At 36.9% G+C, this 26,887-nt stretch overlaps 1 protein-coding gene across 1 annotated transcript in view; it reads left to right on the top strand.

Moving 5' to 3' along the window:
- The window catches only part of POLA1 (DNA polymerase alpha 1, catalytic subunit), a 139,765-nt gene that overhangs the window by 37,225 nt on the left and 75,653 nt on the right, over window positions 1-26,887 (top strand). The window contains exons 27-32 of the mRNA XM_072427871.1: window positions 15,159-15,191; window positions 16,164-16,256; window positions 16,448-16,653; window positions 20,151-20,283; window positions 21,754-21,885; window positions 25,665-25,839. Coding sequence (XP_072283972.1) covers window positions 15,159-15,191; window positions 16,164-16,256; window positions 16,448-16,653; window positions 20,151-20,283; window positions 21,754-21,885; window positions 25,665-25,839 — 772 coding nt within the window. The remainder of the gene's footprint in view (window positions 1-15,158; window positions 15,192-16,163; window positions 16,257-16,447; window positions 16,654-20,150; window positions 20,284-21,753; window positions 21,886-25,664; window positions 25,840-26,887) is intronic.

Raw genomic sequence — 26,887 nt, 5'->3', positions numbered from 1 at the left:
ACACATACATACATACATCCTTCATATCCATTTTGTTGAACTGGGTTTGATGCTAAGGTAACAGATGCTTAAATAAGCATAGGTTTATTTCCTTTTATTTTCCCTTGGTCAGACAAAAGTCAATCCAAAAGTGTCCAAAACTATTTGAATATTGTATTTTGATACTTGTTTAGAATTTTGTTTGAGTTATTCATGCAAGATTTTATGTTTTTTTTTTTTTCTTTCTAGTTAACCATTGTACTGAAATTGAAACGATACTTTTTGTTTTAGGATCAATGTATCCATTGGAAATTTTTATATAGATCGTAATTCAGAGCCGTTATCAAGCTATTGCATGGTACAGTAAATACTTTAATCACCAAGTTTATTTTAGATTGAAGATCACAATAAGAGAACATCACATAGTGTATGCTTAGCATTTTACAGTTCTCATAGCGGAATGACCAGTTTGAGAATAGGATGGGGTGCAGGTCACGTTCAGGCAGCAGCTCTGGTAAAACATATTGCACTGGTTTTGAGATAATGGTGTGGAAGAAGTGGGCTTCTGGCTGACAGGCGCTATATTAGAAAGCTACTTGTTTTGGAGTTAAAAGTTCCCGCTTTAGTTCAGTGAACTTGGAAAGCACCTTTAAGTAATGTATCTTCCGGTTTCTGCTATGACCATGTAATCAGACCAGTGTTGACGTTTTAATATTGCTGTCGCCTGTACGGAATTGGAAGGTTGAAGCATGTCCTGTTTAAAGTCAGCAAATTGAGGATTAAGTTAAGTCGTGTCCACTGTAACTCTGCTTCTACCTTGAAATGGTATTCCCTGTGTGCCTGCAAAATAATAGAGTCCTGACATGCCTGAGTGCTTGTGTCGTCTTTGCTCTGCATGTTTGGAATGTCTCAATGGGTTGTTCTTTGTAGACATATTAATTTTACCAGTTTGTAAGTAGTGTCACTTTACAGGTTAGCATTTTAGGCATTCAAATAAATAGGTCCCACCAGACTATCATAAAAATGCTATGAAAGAAATTCTTATTGTTTCATTGTTGCTCTGTGCGGCACTTTTGCCGGTCATAAACATATCAATTTTCCATTCACTTAGAAGCTACCAGGCCATAACTCAATATACCGTAAAGTGATGTCAACTGTAAAGCGTGTCTCTAACATATGTCTGATGTGTCCGGACATATGGATAAAAGCCACCATCTGCTGCTGTGGTAATTTGCCATTTTGTAAATTATACAAATGGTGTTTAAAGGATACAAAATGTATATTTGTATTAAAAAGAATGTGTGGTGCAGAATTAATTTTGTCAGCAGAAAAAAAAAATTACATTAAGTCAGATACTTATGGAGAAGTAGTTTGTATTATCCTTTCCAGTCCTCAGGGGAAGATTTAGTTTCTTTATCTGTGGTCTGTAGCTGGTTAATTCACAAATATGATGTCACAGCCTAAAGCAGAACTCTATCCTCAGCACAAAAAAAACCTGGTAAAAGATAAAATGACAAAAAACAGCCTTTTCTGTAATACCCAGCTTCAATTCAGAGCGATTCCCCACAATCAAATGACCAACTCTATTTGATCCACCACCACTAAGCCAAAGTCACTCTGGCCTTACCACAGCCTGTTATTAGACCCCCTACAAGTGTCACCATTGGTTTTCCTCCACACGTCACATCCAGCATTGTGCAAGTCAAACATCCAATTGGTAGAAATATACACAGTCGCACTACAGCAGGCTTGATGCTCACTCTTGACATCCAAAACTGACCCGGGGATTTTGGTACCATCTGTGAGCAGGGTTTTGGGAGAACATTGTCAATGTTAGTAGGTGAGAATGGTGTACGTTTACATAAACACGGTCACTTGGTTCAGGTTGGTCAACATAATCTTGTCTCTTGCCACAGATGATAAAGCAACAAGTTCACTGTAATGCCACCTGCTGCGGTAGACTCTTGGAGGTTTAGGAAAAACCCAATAGTTCCTGGAAGGAAGAGAAATAATTAGCACTTCCAGGAAAGGGGGAGCATAAGTCTTTTATTTTTCACATTAGAGAAATGATTGATTACTAAGTCACATGGGGACAGGTAGAGCCTTCCCAACCCCGTGAATACCCGAATTAGAACTTGGAACTTCCAATGAGCTGCTTCTCATACTCTGGCTGAGGAGGGGGTAGGAAGAGTAACCTAGTATGATCTGCTGAAAGGTCTACCAATAAAAGTTCAATTTACAGCTTGTTTTCAATTGCCTAGCAGCCAGAGTTCTAGTTTACCTAGTTATACAGTGCAGAAATAAAAACAATCTATTTACTTTTCCCATTTGCAAGCCAAGGTTATTTATTTTACCTGTTATATCCTGAATTTATAACTATTTTGTAAATGTCTGACTTCTGAATTTTGTTTAAGGTAACATATTCAGTTGCTGATTTCTTCTTCCTCTTATCCTGCCTTCTTATGTTCTGTTTTGCTTGGCACTTGTAAGCAATAAATCACTTTGGAACTCTGTAAATCCCTTTAATAAAAGACCTCAGACACCCGTCCCCCTGCTAGTTATGCTTCAGAGTTCTGTTCTATATTTGTCCTGCGTGTGCTACTGATGGTTATTCTAGGTTGAACTCTTAGCAGATCTTATGGGCAATTAATGGTTTTTAATATCCCCAGTAAATGTATATAGTTTGTAAAGAAAATTTGTTGTAAAATTTTAAGTCCTGGTTCATGTTAGATATCAACTACCTGATTACATAAGACTGATCTTTTGTCTGAAGCAAATAGGTTTATAAATTGTCATTATACTGGCCTTCAAAGCAGATAGGGTTGGTTCAAACTTTTTGGGGGCATATAAAGTAGTGACTGCAATACCAATATATACCAATATATGGTCTACAAATAGGCAGTGGTTATGATTCCTGGACTCTACTTCTTACAGATATTTTTTGCTTTGTTTGATTTGGGTGTAGGATTTGGTATTATATCCTGTTTTTTCTTCATTATGTGTTGTGTAGTATTCCAGTTACTGTGTTGGGAATGAAATGAATTTGTTGCTGAAATTTCATAAAATGATGATGAAGCAACTTTGATGGACCTTGTGTGTAGCTGAGATGATGAAAAGATGAGATGGTGTTTTTGTTAGCTGAATTTTGTCTTGGCTGTATATCTTTTCTGGCCCTGGTATTCTTCAGACAAGCGTACAGTATCCTGGTATTTTTTTCCCCAATGACAACTTGACATGTCCTTCGCCCCCCCCCCCCCCCCTAATTTTTAAAATGAAGAATGAGGGACCTCAGAAGAGCTTAAATGTCTCCCCTCATAGCAGCTGATGCTTGGCCCCACGTCTTCTCTACTATCCCAGGTGTCAACATGCTTAGACCATGTAGCTGTGCCATTTTCAGCATTACATTCGTGTGGCGGGGTCATAGTGCCAGCAGACAGATTTGTCATTAATGAAGTGTCAGCGTGTGTCACGGTTTGGTGGAATGGTTGCCAGCCGGGGACATTCGTTTTTGTCAAAGTGGTCATCTGTATAAACCAAGTACATGTCTTAGAATGATTTTCTGTCTGAATGCAGCAAACATAAATATGGCTATATTAGGGTATATGCATGTTATCCCCACATACCTGGAGTGTTACAATGATATCTTTTACGTAAGTTATAAAAAAAAGTGAGAGAGGGAAAGAACACATGCCATTTGCCTACGTTGGGCTGCATGTACTGTTCAGATGGGGTCTACTTAGTAGTATAACAAAAAAGTACCATACAAGTTTTGTTTTTTTTGTCCCTATTTAGTATAGTTTAATATAGTGAAACTATAGTGAAATATTTTATCATATGATTTAGCCTTCCTTTTTGTGGAGACTGGAGAGTAGGTGATCTTGAAAACCTGGGAGAACAGACAACTCTCAGGCTGTCAGCCCACAACATGGCTTGATGGCCGAGTACATTTAAGGCAGATCAACAACTCATTTTTGTATATCGTTTAGGGACTTTAAAGGGCTAAATTATAAAGGAATGTGCTTATGTTATGTGTAGTCCTAAAATATAGGCTCATACCTTTTTTCTTTTGGCCTTTAACATGTCAAACACATCTGCTGCATATGGGTTAACCCAAAGGAATTTCTTTTTGGCGGTGGTCAAGATGATTATCTTACAAGAGGATCAAAAACAAAACTGTGCCACAGCTGCCTGCTTTGTCAAAACAGAAGCTCCTCTTAGGGTTAAAGGTTGACAAAAGCTGTGACTAACTTGAGACGATTGATGTTGGCAAATCTAATTAGCTGGTAAGGGCAATTAATTCAGTCACTTAGATGGGTAGGTTCCTCCTAACTCGGGACATTGTTATTAGTAAGAACCTTAAATTATATGAATATAATAAATATATATATATATATATATATATACACACACACACCATAAAACAGATGTTGGAAACATTCATGTCATATTAATGTAATACAAAAAGATAACTTCTGGACAGTGACACCTTAAATGTATCTGCAGCCTACATGGTTTTTAACAGTGGCAGGGGGTAGAGTTTTTATTGCTGTCTGTATCCCTGTTGAGGTAGTTCATCCTTTGTTTTTCTATTTTTTAGTGTCAGTGTTCAGGCTCCAAAACTGTAACTAGAAACAATTGGTTCCTAAATCTGGCATCTGTATAGAGCTGTACTGAGAGTAAGCTTCCATTTCTAACCTAGTTCTAAAATATACTGCTTATCTGGTTAGTGTTAATCATAGTGATTATAGTGACTGGTATCAGTAACCAGTCTGTCAGGTGCACTAAGACTGATGCTCTATAGTAGGAAACAATATCAGGGGCCCCCACACCTCCTCTACATTTAGGTTTAACCAGTACACCGAATGCCAATCTGGGGCGCTTCTTATTCCATAAAAATTTTAATAACAACCTATGTATTTTACGCAGATATGCAGTTGGTAAAAATATGGGAACCGTTTGGAATACATATAACAATCTGGGGACAATATCCATTTTTAGAGTGTTTATGCGAGCGAACCAGGAAAGAGGCAGGGAGTCATATTTCTGAAGGCCGGATTGAATTTTACTATATACAGTGGAATAATTAAATGAGAACAAAGCAGAGGGGTCCGATGGTATCATTATACCCAAATACTTAATGGCAGTAGGACAAATCCGAAAGGACATATTATTGTGTATAGTGGACATTTGAGTCGAGTTTAAGGTAACATTTAGAAGTTCGGATTTAGAGTAGTTTACCTTGAAATTGCTAAGTGATCCAAATTCGTCAAATTCCTTCAGTACCGAAGATATCGTAACATGAGGGAATCTTATATATAGTAAAAGATCATCTGCATATAAGGTGAGTTTATAATGGGTATCGCCTAGCTTGATCCCTTTAACATCCGGATTGTTACGCAAGGCTACAGCCAAATGTTCCATAACTAGGGCTTAAAGCAATGGGGATAGAGGACACCCCTGTCTCGTACCGTTCTTGATTTGAAAAGAGTTAGAGAGGTTGCCGTTAACTCGCACCCAGGCCCTGGGTGAGGAATACAATGCAGCAATTCTAGAGACCATATTGGGGCTCAGGCCTACCTGACGTAACGCTGAGTACATAAACTCTCAACAAACCCTATCAAAGGCCTTTTCAGCGTCAGTGGACAGCAGGCACATAGGAGTACCTGTAGACTTCGCAAGTTGGGTCAGTAGTATAGTCTTAATAGTATTTTCCCTGGCTTCCCTTCCATAAATAAACCCAGTTTGATCCAGATGAATCAATGAGGGCATATAAGCAGGGTCCTCTCCTCCTGTATCACTGTCTGTATTAGTCTGTCATTTGCAATCCCTATTTAATGTACAGCGCTGCGTAATATGTTGGCGCTATATAAATCCTGTTTAATAATAATAATAATATAAGGGGATAACCTATTGGCAATCAATTTAGAAAAAATTTTTGCATCAACATTGATCAATGATATGGGTCTATAATTAGAGCAAACAATATGATCTTTGCCAGGCTTAGGAAGGACCGTAATATGAGCTTCCAAACTTTGGAGGAAACGGCGTGTCGACGGATATGGAAGAAAACACCCTAGTCATGAACTCTGTTTTTTTTAAGTTAATCTCTGGGTCTTTAGGGGTTCCAGAAATTTGACAATGATGTCATCATTTGGGGAAGAGCCACAATGGGCTTAACTGCAGGGCTGGAGTAGCTGCTCCCCTGCACCCAGGAACAACACTGTCAGAGAACTGGCTTGATGGGGCAGATTTAGTTAAAAAGCAAGTAAGTACAGGTTATAGCTCAAGTATAATGCAATTATATCTTCCTACTCAAGGTAAGAAAATAAATGCAGAACGGGGTAGGAAAGGTTCATTTTTTCACAGAGATGGGCTTTAAATGAACACACATCTTTGCATTTTGGTAAAGCATCCCTAAATGATTCATAACCAACATACAACTGTTCTTATTTCTTTCCAGAGTGCTACTGTGTGCCTGATTAAACATGTCAGGGATCACAATTGAGTCCCTCTATATTTACATAACTAACCACCACTTACCTAAGCCTTGTTTAGTGTTATCAGATTTCTGGGTGGTGTGGTCCCCTCTTTTTTGCAAGGATCGTGTGACCAGGTGCCCAGGCTTTATGTATGTTTTAAAAAAACAGGAAGGGCATACCCTCCTTCCTTTCTATATTACAGTAGGATTGCAAACATTGCTATGGACACACAACGGTTTTGATGGTAAAAAGATAAAAATATATATACAGTCTTTTGGTGTATGGTCACTTTTTAGATTTAGAATGGAATCCCTGAGCTATCCATGAACTATTTGAGCAACCAGAATAAGGAAGAGAAGAATAAAAAAAGATTGTGACGCCCATCATGAAATGGGGACAGGGGAGTAAAAACTGGTTAAATTTCTGCTTAACATTTATGCCAGTGCATTGCTGTGTACTGTGATAAAGCAGCCTTTTTACTTCCAATGGACCCGTTAATAAACCATATCTGCAGTTCTTTAGGGTAATGCAGAGCACAACAAATTTCTATCTGTGGATTAAGGTATACTGAAAGGCAGGTGCATTCCTTCATACTGTAGCCTAAAGGAATCTGAGTTATTTTTGTTTTTCTCTCATTAAGCACTATTTTTAAGGGTCAGCTCAAAGGTCCTCTGTGAATTGTTGTTGATCACACTAACTACCTTTAAAAGAAAATAATTGACTGTTTGGAGAAAACAATTGCTTAATTAGTCTATTTCCTTTTTATGGTAGCTGTATGTTAAAGGGACAGGGTGAAGATCTGTCTGTCTCTGAGGACCTGTCCTAGATGTGTCATTTGTGGGAAACTTTTCAAGCATCTTCATTCTTCTGCTTAAATGCTCCCTCCAAGCATTACAGATTCCTGAAGGAATTAGGTTTCTCATGGGGGTCCTATCTAAAAAAATATTCAGATGAACAAAACCGCTTCATCGGCTTTACAATTCACTAGCTGCTGTATAGCAATAGAAGTTTTGTTGTTACATATTTAACTGCAGCTCATTAGTATTGTAGCAGAAATGGTAATTGCATTCAAAAATAAGTTTATGGATTCCATAACCTGTGTATAGGTTTTAAATTTTTTACTCTTCTGCACTTAAAAATGTGTTTGCTCTTTATATTTTCAAATGGATTCAATGTTATCTCTATTTTCATATTAATAATAATAATAATAATAATAATATATTTAGGGGTCTATTTAAATAACCATGGGTCTGGTATTCTCCAAAAATGCACTGAAGGTGAATTTTCCTGGTGCATGTGTTTTTAAAAAGATTTATTTTACACCAAATAATGTTTTGTGAAGGTCACATTCACTTTAATTGAAACATGTCCAATAACTTTTTTGTTTGTAGAAAGTTGTCCAAGTAGTATTTTTCAGGCCTCTGTCACTTCCATAGTCAATTCTTCACTATTATGCGGCTACTTTTCTTACAGAAATACTTTGCTAGTTTCATCCCGTACTGGGAACAAACCAGCTGTTTCGATAACCCAGTGTATAGTCGCCAGTTTCCGTTGGCTGCCTGGCATTTCTGTAGGGTATGCAGCTATTTTCCTGGGAAATTCGGCTTTCAGTGGTGGTGCAGTAGGTCTACCAATGTTTCCTCCACCAAATCATCAATCTAGGAGTAACTATGTATTGCTGCCTTTATTCTGTGAGATGGACTACAAAAGGACAGGAGCTTTTTACCTGTTTTCAGCGCCAGGCCTACATTTAAATATTCAATATGAGCTAGTTATCCACTTTATATTTATGTTTAACAGTCCTTTTGCTTGCAGTGTCCTGCATTTTTCTGGTTCTGTACGTAGTCAGCTTGTATGTTTGAGCATTGGGTAGGCTATACTATTGACTAATAGTCGATTCTGATACACCTAGTGATAAGACAATAGACTTTGTGAACCTCTGCGTAATATGTTGCCGCTATACGCAAGGAGATAGGAGGTGTAACATCCAAGGATTCTGATTCAATAAACCCCAAACTCTTCTTACCAATTTTTAGAGTCTGTAAAAATGCAATGTAACCTTACTGGTTCGAGCATGTGCTGACTTTGAATAACATTAACAACCTCCCCTCCACTTGCAGTGTACCTCCCCCTGTATGTTCACCATTGCCTGGTGTATTGTTACTCCTTTGCCTGTGATGTATTAATATCAATATACCAATAATACTTACTTCCTGTACTCCTGATGAAGCAGACTTGTATCTGCGGTACAAGACACAAAGTGTTTAATCATGCCAACTCATATTAGCACATTAAAAGTGTGGGTTAAATGTTAAAAGTATATTGAGGAGGTGTTTGTTAGCACAAATAGGTATTTTATACATGTACAAACTTTTTTATATACACTGTTTTTAATTAAATTGAAATATAATAAAAAAACCTAACTTTTAAAGACATAAATGAAATTATATTGTTACTGCTACTAAAAAAAAATACCCAAAAACTATGGAAAAATAAGTTTTTATGTGAAGCTATATAAATTAATATTTATAATTTAATAATAGGTTAATAATCTCATACTGCCCTCAAATATGTCACCAATATGGCCCCTTGTACCAACTGTACAGTTATTCCTAAGAATATTCAATTAAAAGTTTTTAAAGGATGGCATTGTCTGAGGAGCCAATCATATGTGCTTCAAGGATGGGCATGAACTTAAATGTTCATTGGAAATGTAATTATGCACTTTTAAGCATTGCTCAGGATACAGTAGCATAGAACAATAGTTTGTTCCAAGTGGTTGAAAGACAACACATTAGTCTGCTGTAATAAAGTACTGCCATCATCTTGGAAACATCCATCACCGATACAGCTTTGAATTCCAGTGAAAACATCACTGCCACATCATGAGCAACATATACCAAACTCCTATCATAAACCCCTTAGGTTTGAGAAATCTAAAACCTGACCTCTTAGTTTTTTAACAACCAAAAGATGAAGGTGTGTCGCACTTAATTGTAAATGACTAAATTCCTAGAAGCTTGTAGCCTTAAAAAAAAAAAACTGCCCAATGTGGCCTGCAAAAATTTCATATAATTATCAATTTCAAAAAAAGCTCTTGCTAACCAGTTGACTGTTTTTCAGCTGAATAAGTAGGTTGGGGAACTGCTGCTGGGTCACGTGAGAAATGTGGGAATGTTTACCATGCGACACATGCATGTATATTATATAGGATTGTGTTTGTGTGTATTTATATCTGTAGGTGGGTAAGCCTGTAGGCAAATGGTCTAATAGTTTTCTCTTTCATACTAAGAATTCTCTGTTGATAGCTGTTCTTCTGTAATGTGAATCTGTGATCTTGTGATGAGGCTGCTTAGTAGAATGCCCCTTTTGTCATTAAATAAAAATTGCCAATTCCAGTGTCTTAATTTAGGCAAAGCTTGTGGGGGGTGGCATACCCGTGTCCCGCTGTTTTTAATTACAGACATCCCCCTGCCCCCACTACACGCAGACCTTTATTGCAGCTATCAGAAACTCTTTGCTGATTGATATGACGGTAGTGCTGTCACTCTTTAACACGCACACATGGGGAAAAGGGAAAAAAAAAAGAATAAAATTGTCGCCTTTTTTGTTCAGCGTGTTTTAATAGAGTCCCATTAAAGCTGCATCGCGGAGTGAAATATCGGTATGAAGAGCCCTCACTGAGCTGAGGCCGGGAATTAAGAAGTCAGGAAATGGGCTCGGCTGCTATGCCGGTGAGCCTTGTGTGACACACAATCTCCTGATTGGGGAGATCATTACTGCTATTATGATTCGACTCGTGGAAGAATTTTAAATTCCATCTGAATGTCAGTAATAACCCTCTTAGCCAATTATCCTGAATAAAATCACGAAGGCATTTGATATAATAGGTGTTGAATTACTGAATAGATTTGCTAATTAAATACTCTTTGTTCTGCTGCAGTTGACATTACAGGGTAAGATCTTGAACAATTATTCTCAACAGCTGTACTTTGTTAAGGAGGAAAAAAATTAAGCATAAAGTTTATTTTTATTATATATTTTTTTTATCACTTTAAGTTGGCACATTTTTAAAATACACTTCAAGTAGGAGGAGGGGGCGAAATTCCATCATCCAATTGATGGTGGTAAGATAAATATGCAGGTGTTGCTGTAAAATGAGATAACTGCAGAGCTGGCTTATTAATGAAGCTTGCAAGTCTTTTTTATAACCCCTTTGTGTGTTAGCTGTCACCACTTTCAAGTGATCCTCTGTCAAATTTCCCTGGAATTAGATGTGTGTCTGTCGCTCAGGGACCTAACCTGTCAGTGGTAGCAAATGGATGCAACAGCAACTGTAGAACTTTTTAAAAAATGCACCTTGGCCTGGTCAAGTATGTTGTACTTAGCCTAAATACCCCTAATTAATAGGCTGGATTGACTCCTAAACTGTGCTGTTGATTGTTTTTGCTAGTTACTTGCAATCGAGTTGAAAGCTGAGGTAATAAACATTAAAATAGTGTGAACAGATTGCTACCGAGTTCACTTTTTATTTTGAGTTTTTTCTGAAATCAGGTTGGACCACCCTGATGAGTGTTTAATCCTTTTCTGCACAGTTATATCTCTCCTAGCTACATAAAAATTGTTCCCCAAAAATCCTTAGAAAAAATAAATATATTGATTTTCATCCCATGAGTGAATAAAATTAGGCAGTGTGTGGTCTTGTCTTTTCCTTAGCATATTAAAACTGAGCATTAATCCAAGAGGGTGAAAAATCTTTACTGCTATAAAAGCTCTTCATAGTTCTGTTTTTTGTAAATTATTCTGTTAACCTGTTGTAATGGAGGTGGGCACATTTATTTTGGAGATGTGGTGGTATGCAAAGATAGAGACCTCATTATTGTCGTTTGTCTTTGCTATAGCTCATTAAAGTAAATCTTTCACCTCCAGCCACATAAATGCTGTGTTATTTTTATAAAGTTCTTCAAAAGCTGTTTTAAACACATTATTCTTTGTGTAAATTGTGCAGACTAAACACCACTATAACTGCTAATTTTTAACTTTGAGTCTGAATACATCAGCGGCCAGAAGGAATGGGGTTAGCTGATGAGAACAGTGAGACATGGACATGACAGAAGGATGTGAGTTGTGATAGCCTGATTTTATCTTTGTATTGTGCCAGATGGCAGATGTCCAGAGAGGGAATGAGTGGGTATCTTGGTTAGGGAAATACTGCACCAGTAAGTGATTTCTAAATGGAATATCTTTATATGCACAGTGTTGAAAAATTAAATAGGTTGTTTTAAATGGAAACTCCAGTCAAAATACCAAGAGTATAAAAAGAATAGACCAGTAAATGATAAGCCTAACTAGTTTGTGATATTTGTACTGCAGGACTTTTTCTACCACTATTTATCCTCAGTCTAATGGCAAATATCATTGAACTTGATTCCTCTGAGCTCACTGTAGCCTCTTACTGCACAGTAAAGGGAGAAGCAGCGCAAAGATCCGTCGCTCTGCTCTCTTCTATCACAATGCCTTCCCGTCAGCCCATTCTTTGTGTTGCTCCTTACACCAGCCTGGAAAAAGCTCATACCAGCTCAGTTTTAGGTACTTGTATTTGAAGACATTTAATGAGTACTGTGCTGCACTACTTTGCCTCTTATATCTGCCTAGAGTTAGGCTATATACGTAGATCCGATCATTGTCTCCCGCGCTGGTCTCGGACTTGAATCTGACGTATACAACTTTTGACTATACACGTCAAAAGAGGAGAGCACTGTGAGGTGCTGCTCACTTGTCCTCCCCTCTCCATAAAACAGAACACCTACTCATCTGTCACTGGAAACGATCATGAAAGATTGTTTTCAGCGATGGAAATATACGTGTGTATGCAGCCTTAGGACTTATGGTTATTTAATTATTATGCGGTTTGATGGATGATTCCGCAAAGAACAGCTATAGTAAATAAGTTTGATACATGCAGTTCCCATAAGAAATAGTTGTTGATTTATATTTCATTTGAGTTTGGGATCACCAAACTCTGTCTATAGCACACCTTTATAAAATTAGCATAGGCCAGGAAATGGGCAGATGGCGTTTTGTGTTTTAGGAGGATATTTATAATATATTTTTTGTATTCTTCAAAACTTTTTATCCATCTTTGTAAATGGCCAAGATTCTGTGTTGGTTTGCTCTTTACATATTGCCATTGCCAGGATGTGTGTAGCTAATAGGCACAAACAAACAAAATAATTACATTGTCAAATTAGGCTTATGCTTGAATTGTGTGGTCTCACGGCATGGACCGAATGGGAGCCCCAGCAATATTGCATGAAGCCGACTGTGCCTCACCTCATTGCGCTTTTTTGCACACTGTGTTTTTGGATTTGATGTTAGAATGAAGTCTTTCAATTGTGAATCTGGCATTCCACAGCCAAACAATAGAGCAAATGGCACAATGTTGGTATTTGTGAGAGCATAAATAGTTTTGAATGTGATGATTTGTTTTGCAATCAGTCCCATATGGTTCTCTTGAATAAATCAATCTGCGCAACATCCAGCAAGTAACAATACTTCAAATTAGACAGAGGAAAAAAAAAACGAAAAGCCTACCTACTAATAAGGGTGACGTATATATTTTATAGAAGGCACTTGTGGCAGGAAGACTACAAGAGATTTAAATGAGAACAAATAGGAAGAAAATGTTTGTTTCTGGCTAAATGTTTTATGAAATTCTTATTAGACAATTATCTGCATTTCCTTTGTTTGAGTTCTGTAGTGGCAGCTGTGCTATCATTTACAGTTGTGTTTTCCGTCCTCTGAATAGGAGCACGTTGCGCTTTATATCCATCGCCCACCTCCTTGTGCTTTCCCTCAAAGTTTGCGCTTCAGCTGCCTACATTTTTTTTTTTTTTGTGCACCCCTTAGTTTTGTGATCATTGGTTCAGCACCTGCAGGTTTAATTGTGTTGGTTGCTTTTTCAACTTTGCCTTTATCCATAGTGTTTTACAATTTAACTGTTTGGGTAATAAAATGACATGGCATGGTTTATGCAATTACATTGATTCCTTGTCTTCTTCCTAAACCAAGATGGCAACAATATTTTAGATCAAATGGCACAAATTTCTGTCTAAGTGGCTTAGAATGGGTGGTGAACACGAACATATTAATTCACAAAAGTACACTAATGTGTAATGGTTCAGGTAGGAGCTTACAGTCCTGTCGTCGGTGTTATCTGTAGTCCGCCATTGCTGACATATTCTTTAGTAAGTCTTAAGACTTTGTGGCCGTTTACAAGCACTCGTGTTTCTCAGGTGGACAGTGTGCCCAGGGCTCCGCAGTCATTGAGAACATGGTTAGTGATCCCTATTTAATGTACAGTGCTGCATAATATGTTGGCGCTATATAATTACTGCTTAATAATAAAATTTAATAATAAACCCCCTTGAATAAGTTTGTATGAGAACACAGCTGGCACATTCTGCGCGTCCTCCGCCCTTTTCATAAAACAGAATGGACTGCTTAACCATCAGTTTCCTAAACAGAATATTTCAGGCAAAAGTAATTCTGAACTTTGCATTTATTCTTTGGCAGTCATGCTTTGCTTTGATTTTAAAATTGCTAAACTTGAACAAGAAAAAAGATAAGTGTCACTTTGACACTCATTTACAACATGTCTGTTCCTGGTTTGTGATTCATTGAGGAGAATAACATAATTGGTGGCTAGCTGGTAGGTGGGTGTGGACAAATTAAAATCGAATTTAGCTGCTGGGATTGTTTTATTGGTTTAGGGGATAAAACATTTCAGCTAAAATGGCTCAAATTTACAACTGTGTGCTTGTCCATGTTAGTCCTAAAAAATGGCTAATATGATTACTCAAGTTAATCGCTCAACAAGTAAAAATTCAGTCGTACAGCTGTTGACAAAAGTATTATAGTTAGGAAACAATTTAGGTCTTTATTGCTTTTGGAACATCTGCTGGCTGTCAGGCCGTCATTCATTTTTTTTCTCTTTTTATGTTTAGTATATTTAGTTATAAGTGTTCACAGCCTTCCTTAGCTATGTGTGCTACCCCCATAGATAACCAGTTGGCCTTAAAATTCTAACATAGCTGTCCAAGAGGATCAATTCAGGTTTATTCTTGTTTCCTTATTTTGCAGGGAAAAAGCATACATTATGTATGTTGTACATTACTATTGATAAAGCAGTGCGTTACTATTGTGGTACTATGGGTAGATAAAAGGAATTGTCTTATTCCTAGCTAGTCCTTGCTGCAAGCACTTACCCAACCCTAGCTGGCCACAGAGTAACATATCACATGCCATCAATGTAGATGCTTGTGTGGACACATGGTCGGAGGTATATGGGCTACTCATTGTGTTACATACATTACTGTCCTAATAAGTTATTTAAAAAGTATAATTGACCTGTTGTTTATTTGCAAATATTAGTTATGGTTGCTTCCAGCACTTCTGTAACATCATAATTTATTTTTTCTTTAGAATAATTTTTTATATCAAAAGTATCAGCTTGGTATTTCCTAGCATCCCACCAATACAGTATCTTTTCTTTGAACAGGAAACACATCAGCTTGTATGAAGTATTTACATTTTGTATTAGCTTTGTTTTATTTATAATTAAAACATTCCTATGTATAACTTTTATTGGTTAATATACAGTATAGTAAGTGACCATTTCTGTTTTGTTTGTTCTTGTAGATTCTTCTGCATACCAAGGAGATGGTGCAGAAGGTAAGTATGCTGCTTGCCATGTGTAGTTTTGTTTCCTTTGCCTGCCTTTTTTTTCCCCTTTTAATCTGCTGACAAAAACAAACATAGAAAACAAAAAGGCCGCACCTGGCGAAGTTGTTGTGCAGTACAAAACTGTAACCCAAACAAACCGGAAAGCAGTTCTCTTCGGATGCCTATTTACCAATGTAATCCTTCCTAATGGATTATAGCTTCATTCTTTCTCTAACACAGATATGATGGAGCGCTGCTTGAAGCCTGCATGCGAGTCTTTCCAGCAAATTAGCAACAGTGTTAATTAGAGTTTACTTGCAGCTCCGCTATATTGTATGAGCTGCAGTGTTGTGTTTATTATGATTGTTTTTCTGGCTCCCTTCATCTTCAGTTAAATAGTTTCAGTGTTATATACTATTCTGAGCGTAAAATATGCACTTTTGTCTGGGGCTTAACTCCTGACGGTTAACTATTTAACAGAATTTTTTTTTTGCTATCCATATTTATTTGTACCTTTTTAGAAGTTTTTTGAGATGTCTATTCTCACACAGTACTATATTTATGAGAATGTTTTTCCCCAGCTTGGTGGGTGTATACGTATTTCACTGCTTCAATAGACTCGAATAAAAAAAATTGCTGAAGCACTATTGTTTATTGCATTGTATTGGTTTAAAAATAAGATTTTTATAGTGGTTTATGTTCTTTTGTTCCTATGGAGATATTTGTCCAGGTGTTCTGCAGTCTGTTCAGTTGCTGAATAAAGCGCAAATTCTACAGGTAGCTGAATTCCAAATTTTTTTTTTTTACTCTTGTGCATTGACAGCCCATTTATTTGAATTAGCTCTCTTAATGCATAGCACATTGATGGATAGTTTTTACTTATGGTAGCATCTGCTTCTTCGTATCATAAATGTTAAGTGTTTTCTTGTCAGCTGTTTTCTGTGCTTTGTAACTTTGATTTCTTTTTTTCTTTCTACACAGATGAACCTGGAAGTTATATATGGTGATACAGACTCAATTATGATCAACACTAATTGCAACAACCTGGAGGAGGTTTTTAAGCTGGGAAACAAGGTGTATATTTTTTTTTCATTGTTTGGGCTGTAAAACGTAACTGTAAAAGTCAACACATACACACAAATACTGTGTTGGTTTGCTGGTTTCCTCATATACTAGAAAATTAGAAAAAAAATTAAATCTGTGGTTTCTTGGAACCTCTGGTTGAGAAACCTTGCTCCAGCCTCTTTTTATTTTGTGTTTTCTAGGTTAAAAGTGAGATCAACAAGTCATACAAACTACTGGAGATTGACATTGACGGTGTCTTTAAGTCTCTTCTGCTGCTGAAGAAAAAGAAATATGCAGCACTCACAGTTGAGCCTACAGGAGATGGCAAATACACTACTAAACAGGAACTGAAGGGTCTTGACATAGTCAGGAGAGACTGGTGTGAGCTTGCTAAAATGGCTGGAAAGTAAGTCTAGTTTTTATCTGCACCAAATTTTAGATGATTCCCTTTTATTACTACTACTCTGTGACTTCGGTAAATATGTGACCTTGGGCATTTGCAAAAAAATTTTTGTGGTTCAGTCATCTATGAACGTTTAGGAAGGAAAATAAACCGAGATGAAAGCTGCTAAAAGGTTACCATTGTCCACACACACAATAAACAAAACAAAGCAGATGGCACAGAATTTATCTGGAATGTTGTTTTTCCAAATCTTCTACAGCTTTTGGACATTAAAGATGTTGGAACAGTAGAGGAAACCGTGGAGTATAGTCATAAATCAAGCTATAAAATTCTTTATGAAAAACAATTAGTCCTAAAAAGGTGTATTTCATACCTACTTATAGTTTAAAGCAATTAAGTACTTATGTACATAAAAAATTGGCTTGCTGAAAAGCATCTGTCAAACACCTACCATAAGTGCTATATGAACTGACCTGTCTTTAGCTTTTTAAGGGCCTGTGAATGGGCAAATGCAACGTACATTTCACACTCAAGACAATTTGGAGATCATTTAGAACTTTACAGGTACCATCTTGCATTTGACCAGCAACAATCCCATGTTTGCTTTCCCATAGACTTATAAAATAGAGAAAAGCAGTTGTAGATGGAACCAAAAAGCTTTTTCACCATTTTCGTAGTAACCTGAGCCCAGGTCTGCTTTAGTTGCAAACAAGTTTAAAGGAATGTGTCTGATAAATGTATTATAGCATTGCAATTAAATGCTAGCTATGAAACCTATTTTTAAGTTTATTTATCTACATAAATTTTGCTTGTGCGTTTTTTTCCTCACACTACAGTGAAATGTTTAAATGGCCATCTTGAATAATAGGAAAAATAACTTTCCAAAAAAGCAGAGTTATCTCTGTGGAAACAGGACTTGCAATAAACTCAAATTGCTTTGTGGCACAGTGCTGCCTCTCGGTTTTATCTTGTAAAAAGCACTATAACAAATATGAAAATATTGAATGCTGTGTGCTTTTGTTACATCTCAGTAAGGGACACAGGCTTGACAAAGGATACACAGGCAGTAGGGATTCCAGTTTTAGTGGTATGAATTGCATGTTCTTTAAGTGTTGACAATGGTATGTCTGAGGTATTTTGCTCTACACAAGGACAGAATTCATCAATTGCTCACATTGTGTATTAAAGGGACAACCAAGCTTAAAATAATGTCACCTTTACATAAAGTAGGCAATGTGTTTTTAATCTTAAAATACTAGTCATTAAGAAGGACAAGAATATGTTTGAGAATGTTTACATGTCATTGAATTGGGGAAACAAAGCACACTTCTTCCAGTAAAATGTCTTAGTTTGTGCAGATATACAATACAAGAAATACTGTTGCATTTTTATTTGTACCTGAAATAGAAAACCTTTGTTTTGTGTTCTTCTATACCTAAAAGATACACATTTCTAAAGTAGGTAAAAAGATCCTGATCACCACTTGTGCCTATGCCACCAGAATCCTGTTATTTATGTATAAACTCACAATTTGTCTAAATGCTGCTTTATATGGGCCCATAACATACAGAAGTTTTTAGGGTAGTGAATGGCAACTAATGCTGAACATTACTTCATTCAAGTCTGTGAAGCTTGGGATCACCAGTTTTTATGTATTTTTCAACTTTACTGGCTTGTTCACCTGGAAACAAAGTCTGACACTTTTATGACACATAACCATATTAAAGCTGCGTACACACCTGCAATTTTTCTCGTTGGAAAGGATCTTTCACGATCCTTTCCAACGAGAAAAGACTGCATGATGCATGAACGATGCTGTACATACAGCACCGTTCATGCTCTATGGAGAGGGGAGGGGGAGAGCGACGGAGCGGCACCCTGCTGCGCGCTCTCCCCTTCCCTTTCATTAGGATCGGTCGTCGTCCATCGTCCATGGATCCGCCAGGACGGTCGTCGGACGATGGACGACGACCGACTACACACGGCAGATTTTCGCCGGATAATTGGCCGATACCGATTATCGGGCGAGAAAAATTTGCCGTGTGTACGCAGCTTTAAAGCCCTATTCTCTGATAAAGATCACTTAAAGGTACAATAAGGTTCTGATAGGAAATAACTTTACTTGGGCAGGATACTGTTGCTTTGACCAGTAGGGATTGAACTTCACTAAATTTGGTAAAGTGACTGGGGTGGTGTTTTGGTATTTAAATTATGTGGACTTTGAATAGGTATTTGGTTTACCTACTCTAAATATGTCCATACAAAAGTTTTGATCACTGTGAGAATGTGGTATCTGCTAGTATAGTTTTTTGTAGATAAACTTAAGAAGCCTGTACTGAGGGAAATCTAGAAGGTGTCGGTGTGACCAACTTCTAAAAATTAATTGCTCCCTCCCCCCCCTTTATTCACTGCTCTATTAGTATATAATATTGATTATAAAGTTACTTTGTAGTCAAAGTTTCTGATCTGCATACATTTTCTGGGTCTGACTTCAAATTTTGAAGCATTTTAAAAACAACCACTTCCATAGACTTGAATAGGATAGCTTTTGTGATCTGTTAAAATGAATTTCCCAACAGTTGAGTACAACAGCAGGGGTGGAAGTGGTTTAGTTTTACTGTAAACTTTGTCTTTCAACAGTGTATTTGGGGTTTTGTTTCTGCTTTTAGTAAAATAGTAACACAAATGAAGCTTTACATTAAAGTTGGAGGAAGAACAGATTACTTAAGTACGGGTATTCCTCATTTAACAATGTGTTTATTCCAGAATGACTCTTCCCTATGCTCCTCACTTTAACCCCCTGGCGTTCTAATTGTGTCTGTATTTTTATGTCAAAAGCATTACATTGTTTTGCGTCAAAATTTCTTTAATATTTTGGGCCTGTAATTCTTAGGAATAACTTTCGGGTATGATAAAGTTTGAAACACAAATCATAAATTATAATAAGAAAAATAATTATAAATAAAGTTTATTTTATTAAATTATTAAAAAATTTTAAAAAAGTTCAATTTGTCCAAACCAAGGTACAATAATAAAATAAACTTTTGGATTTATAATTTGGATTTATTTTTTATAACTCTTTTTTTACTGTGATGAATTTTTTAAAAGCAGGTTACAATGTAACCTGCTTTTAAATTCACATTTAAGCCACGCCTCCCCGGCTTACCGACACTTCACGCATCACATCGATCACACTGAGGATGCGATGCAGAAGCCGGCCGGGGATGGCCGAGGACGCTGCTGGATCGGGGGGAACAGGTAGGAGTTTCCCCCACCCCGAGTTTGGTTTGGGGTTACCACTTTTGGCATGTTAAGTTCACCCCGAGCCACACTCTGGAACACCGCCAAGGCAGTTAAGGAATGGGACCTGGTGGATAAGTGAGGAGCATCTATATCCAATGTTACTGCTAATGTACTGATGGCATATTTTTTTGAAGTTTCTATTTTCTACATTCCTAGTGACATTTTCTATTTTATTTAGTGTCTCCTTTCCTTTTCAGTTATGTGATAAGTCAAATCCTATCTGACCAACCCCGTGATACAATAGTGGAAAATATTCAGAAAAAGCTCATGGAGATAGGAGAGAATGTGAATAATGGCAGTGTACCTGTCAGCCAATATGAAATTAATAAGGTAATATTTTGAGGAAGTTTCCCCAATACTCCCCCTTTCCTATTTTCTGTTATCTACTTCTTTGTATTTCTTTAAGGTGTTTTTAACTTATTAAATCATGTTTTACAAACCTGGACACATTTCTTGGGAATTAACCAATGGTAATTATTAGTAATTGTAAAAAAAAAAAAAAACTTACTGCTTAATAGTTCAGAGGATATTCTCCCAAATGATTTGTTGCTTGCCAATATGCATTTTAGCAAACTCGTGCCTGGCTTTTTATTTCTGTCAGAAGTGGAGTGAATGATGTTCAGTTGAGCTTACTGTCATTCAAAAAACTATGGATGGTACACTAATGGACCTTTACCCTTGGAGTTCATCCTGTATCTCCTTAGTTTTCCTTGTTTTTCTCCACTATTCTCATATTCCTTCTGCCCATTCTGGAGTTGACTTTTCACTTCACTCAAAAGCTACAACTCCATGGATCTTCATTATGAATATTGCAAATATTGTTGATCATTTACAGGAATACCAATTGGCTTAGAGACGGTCTTTAAGCTTTTGCCACTAACATTGTTGACTATAATTTTCCTTCTGATTTCCACAGACAACTCTCTTCTTTGCTTTTTGTTCCATGTGACTACATTTCTGCCAAGTAAAAAGGCTGAGTGATTATATTAATAAAGAACGTGGCTGTTTTAATAAAATATAACGCTAAACCATTTTTTTTTTCTAAAAACACCAACAAATGTGTCCAGGATATTTTAGAATATCTGTAATATAAGCAATACTTCATATTTTTTCACACCTTTGCTTTACTTGTTGACACATCAAAGACACAGGTATACATAGAACTGTTGGCTTTTTATTTATTAACGTTTTAGTAGCTGTAATGCACTAATTTGTAACAAATTTGTTTGAGGTTGTATCTTTAGCGTTCTCCCTTGTCTAGATTTAAATCCATATATTATGTCATAGGTTTTTATTAAACTATCCCTTATTAAACAAATAGAAAATTATCCTTAACTTTATGCTGCGTACATGTATGTACATTAAAAATCTTAATGAGTGTGGGTCCTGCACTTTTTTGTAATAGTGGTTACAATAGCTCTTCAAGGTTTTCAGCTAATGTAACCTACCCTTTTGGCACAAATCTATCGGCAGCAAATAAATTTTCATACATATTGAGAAATCTGTCTGATGAATGTTTTAGTGCTGCTTTCTACACCCGTGTGAGTGTGTGGTCTTTCTCTTTGGTTTTATTAAGTCTTCAAAGGAAAAGTATGTATTTCTCTGAAGTTGACTTAACTTTCCTTATGATGTTGCCATGAAGTCCAATATTGAAAAAAATGTTCAGTGAAATCAAGCTCACCCATATTTTGTAGCCCCATTGCTTCCTTCCTTCAGAAGAATATCATTTAGGTTTTAAAACCTTTTACATAAGTTCTGTTTTACATGTTATTTTAGTAACTTTGCAAATTGATCTTTTAGGCCCTAACAAAGGATCCACAGGACTACCCTGACAAAAAAAGCTTGCCACATGTTCATGTAGCCTTATGGATAAATTCTCAAGGTGGAAGGAAGGTTAAGGCTGGGGATACCATCTCCTATGTAATATGTCAGGTAATTTGATTTTGGTATTAATCATAGTATTTTTTTGTTTTGTTTTTTGTGGGGAAAAAATGAAAAAAGTAAATAATTTTTCTTAACTAAGGCTATGTACACACGTCAAAAATAAGTATTCACGGATACAAGCTGCAGGGCTTGTTCATTCATCTTTTCAGTTGTGAAACATCATTTCCATCAACAAAAATCTTGGGTGCGTATGCAGCATCTGTGCACAGCAGTCAGTTAGTTAGGTCCATAAATATTTGGACAGAGACAACTTTTTTCTAATTTTGGTTCTGTACATTACCACAAATAATTTTTAATTAAACAACTCAGATGCAGTTGAACTGCAGACTTTCAGCTTTAATTCAGTGGGTTGAACAAAAAGATTGCATAAAAATGTGAGGAACTAAAGCCTTTTTTTAACACAATCACTTCATTTCAGGGGCTCAAAAGCAATTGGAGAAATTAAAAAGCTGAAAATAAAATGTTAATTTCTAATACTTAGTTGAAAATCCTTTGCTGGCAATGACAGCCTGTAGTCTTGAACTCATGGACATCACCAGACGCCAGGTTTCCTCCTTTTTAATGCTCTGCCAGGCCTTTACTGCAGCGGCTTTCAGTTGCTGTTTGTTTGTGGCCTTTCTGTCCGAAGTTTAGTCTTCAGCAAGTGAAATGCATGCTTAGTTGGGTTCAGATCAGGTGACTGACTTGGCCATTCAAAAATATTTCACTTCTTTGCTTTAAATAAACTCCTGGGTTGCTTTGGCTGTATGTTTTGGGTCATTGTGCATCTGTATTATGAAACACCTCCCAATCAATGTGACTGCATTTAGCTGGATTTGAGCAGACAGTATGTCTCTGAACACCTCAGAATTCATTCGGCTGCTTCTGTCCTGTGTCACATCATGGATAAACACTAGTGTCCCAGTGCCACTGGCAGCCATGCCCTCCCAAGTCATCACACTGCCTCCGCCATGTTTTACAGTTGATGTGGTATGGTTTGGATCATGAGCTGTTCCACGTCTTCTTCATACTTTTTTCTTGCCATCATTCTGCTAAAGGTTGATCTTGGTTTCATCTGTCCAAAGAATGTTTTTCCACAACTGTGCTGGCTTATTTAGATGTTTTTGAGCAAAGTCCAATCTATTCTTTCTATTCTTGAGGCTTTTGAGTGGCTTGCACCTTGCAGTGCACCCTCTGTATTTACTTTCACGCGTCTTCTCTTTATGGTAGACTTGGATATCGATACGCCTACTTCCTGGAGAATGTTGATCACTTGGTTGGCTGTTGTGAAGGGGTTTCTCTTCACCATGGAAAAGATTCTGCGATCATCCACCACTGTTGTCTTCCATGGACGTCCAGGTCTTTTGCCGTTGCTGAGTTCACCAGTGCTTTGCTTCTTCTCCTAATATTGTAGGAATTTCTCTGATGGTTTTTTTTTTTTTATGTTTTTGCAGCTTTAGGATGGCTTGTTTCACCTTTTATCTGCTTGATAATGACATACCAAAGGAACTGCCCACACCAGCCCATGTAATAGCTTTTGAGTCAATTGTCCAATTACTTTTGGGCCCCTGAAATGAAGTGATTGTGTTAAAAAAGGCTTTAGTTCCTCACATTTTTATGCAATCTTTTTTTTTTTTTCAACCCACTGAATTAAAGCTGAAAGTCTGCAGTTCAATTGCATCCGAGTTGTTTCATTTAAAATTGGTCTCCAGTCTTGATATTTCTGTATTACTCAACAAGTTTCATCATTCACTTATAGGGCCCTTTCAGACTTGTGGTGTCAAACCGCATGGCAGTGAACTACAGGGCATACAGCAAATTGCTACTGTTCCTCTGGCAGGGGCAAACTGCACCATGGGAAAACATGCTGGCACCCACTGCGGGTTTAAAATTACCCTTACTCATACTTTTTTAAAGAGAGGCCATAGAATTCCCCACACTCCCCCTGAACATTGTATGAAAAATAATGCACTGAGCTGGATGCTTCAATTTTAACAGTATGATAATGTGAATATGACGTGTTCAGACTGTATTGAGCATTTATTTTCAGTGGCTTGGTGAATAATCGAAGCGCTGCCCCCCCACCACCTTTGACCAGTATAAGTACAGGGATCTTTGTGTATCCAGAGTCATTGTTGACTTGACGAAGCTTAAAATGAAACTCCTGACAGGTGTTTGTAAAGAAAATACTGCTTTATAGAGAATTATTAATAAAATTATTTAGGTCCCTAATCTATACCAATATTCATCCTTCTGTAAAATCTTTATTGCTTCAAAAACACAAGATGGCCAAACAGCCAATTGCTGATTATTACATTTTGACATTACTGTCAACAAGCAGTACAAGGAAATGCCCATGATTATTTGCCCTATTAGCAGCCTGCCTTCAGTGTCTATTTACAGGCATAGAGGCAGTTTATTCTACAAGTGTATTTGTTAGAAAAAACATATTGAGAGAGATCTAATATAAGCTGGTTCAAGCCATATAGTAAATCGGGCCATATAGACCACCAAGGTTTTAACGTAGCATTGTTGCTGCACTAGCAGCAGAAATGTTAGCAGCAGAAATGGAATGAGTAGGTACGAAAACTATTGTTGGTGTCCTCTACTGTAAAAACGGCTGAAAGCATAATTTATGAAGGACACTTTTAATGCAAAGCATATTATTTAGTGGCCACTTTAAAGCATTTGACCATCTTTTAAAAAAACTTGCTATCAGCAAAATCGGTGTTGGTTTTGTTCTGAATGCACGATTTAAGTTTATAAAGGGCCATCTCTAAGTGTAATGTGTAATTCTGCTTTATGTTAGGGCATTACCAGGCTTTGCTGTATGCGTATTGAGAAAAACAGCAGGGCTCCTTTCAAACAGTCATAACTAAGAAAAATATCACTACCGGGTCTGATCACATAAATCCTGGCTGTTGGCTGCAAACTTTGACTATGAGAAATTAATTTCTGTATACAACAGACTGGGATCCTTGTTCCACCCTGTAGAATCCTCAAAAAACTTTCAGATCAAAAAATCCAGTAAAAAAAAAAAAAAATCCTTATGTCTTTCAGCATCCTCATTTAGTAGACTTCTCACTTCTAATTTGTTTTATGGGTCTTTAGACAGAGCAGCAAGTAAGAGAAAAGCTCCCCCATAAAACCGATTACATTGGTCAGCAAACATTTTCTTGCCAAACAGATTAAAGTCATTTTAGGTTATATTTGATGCACAGATTCCAGATATGGTATTGGTTTTGCTAGATTGGCTCCAGCTTTAGAAATAATGACCGCAATAATAACCTCGTAAAACTAATGAAACATGAAAATTAAGCAAAATTAAACTAGATATGCCTACATATACTAAATGAAATCTTTGAAATACTGAATGTCAATATATTCTATATTCAGTACATTTACAGAACCAATCACAAAGTAGTCATTGAAAAACTCAGTTTGTATAATTTCCTTTTATACTGATGATCAGGACAATCACATTGAAGGCTCAAGCAGTAGTCTGCCATCATGTGTCTATCCCATCTGCCCTGATACCTTTCTTCCATCACATTTATATCTTCATGGAACCTCTCCCCTTGTTCCTCACTGAAATGGCCAAGGTTTTCTGGAAATTATTGCAAATGGCTATGGAGATGATGTTCGCTGTCAGTCTTTTTGAGAAATAAATGAATATTATATTCAGTCTTTAGCACCTGCTTCTGACTTTGCACTTAGATAGGAAGCATAAATCTGCTGTCTCAGTCTCTCTGAAATAGACTTTGTGTGCTTGCCTCCCTTTCATGTAGGACGGGTCAAATCTTAGTGCCAGCCAAAGAGCATATGCTCCTGAACAGCTGCAAAAACAAGACAACCTTTGCATTGACACACAATACTACCTGTCACAACAAGTCCACCCAGTGGTGTCTCGAATCTGTGAGCCCATAGATGGCATAGACTCTGCGCTCATTGCTGCATGGCTAGGTAAGTATTAACATACAGTTAAAGATCTCCCCATTAAAGGTCATATTTGAAATTAAATACCTTGTATGTTTCATATGCTTTGTCTGTCTTCAATATTGATGTGATTTGCAAACTGACTCCACTTTCTAAAACATCCAGCACATCTCTAACAAGTCAGTACTTTGACCTCTTGCAGGTGGTAACAACATCAGATTGGGAGGAAAGATATGTTGACAGATATGTTTTTGTGATCTGGGAGGTCCTGAGTTTTGAGATTTAAACTTTTTAACTTTGCATTCCCCCAAAAAAAGTTAGCAGCGCAGCAGAATGTGGATGATTGGTGATTTATGTGGTGATCATCTTCCAGATCTGGAGTATGTTGTGTTCACTGCACAGAGATCTGTAACAATTCTGTCCAGTGCAAGGGCATCTCGAGACACGGACATCTCATTTATGGCGGGAATTAGCTAACCTTGGCCCATTAGGATTTTGTACTTTAACTCAACACAATTCCTAACTATTTTATTCCATATTAATATTATTATTATTTTTTTTTTTTTTTTGCTTTTGTGTGTCAAAGTCAAATGGGCTCGTAACAGTTTAGTCATTTTTTAGACATGGGGCTATTTATATAAATTAATATTATTATTATTATTATTAATAAACAGGATTTATATAGCGCCAACATTTTACACAGCACTGTATATAATGTTTTCACATAAAATTTCACACAACTTTGACTGAAAATCAACACTCATTCCAGTTGAATACAATTTAAAACGTTTTTTAATATTGGGTGAAAGTTTTAAATCTTAGGGTGTCTATGTGAAAACATTCACACAATAGACACCCTAGACTTTTACTATTTAACAATTCTATTTGTGTAAATGCAAGTGGAGATTTGTGTATCCTTTCTGGGTAAGCTATGTTGTTAAATTTTTGCTACTCCATTTGGCATGTTTTTAGTTGCAGTACTTTATTGAAGCCCATGACTAGGTTTTGATATTTTTTATACTAGTTTGCAATCCTCTTGGTTTATTTGGGACCCAACACTACATGTTTTCAAACG

Source organism: Pyxicephalus adspersus, chromosome 1, assembly GCF_032062135.1.
Source record: "Pyxicephalus adspersus chromosome 1, UCB_Pads_2.0, whole genome shotgun sequence".
Classification (NCBI taxonomy): domain Eukaryota; kingdom Metazoa; phylum Chordata; class Amphibia; order Anura; family Pyxicephalidae; genus Pyxicephalus; species Pyxicephalus adspersus.
This window is presented reverse-complemented; position numbering and strand designations above follow the sequence as displayed.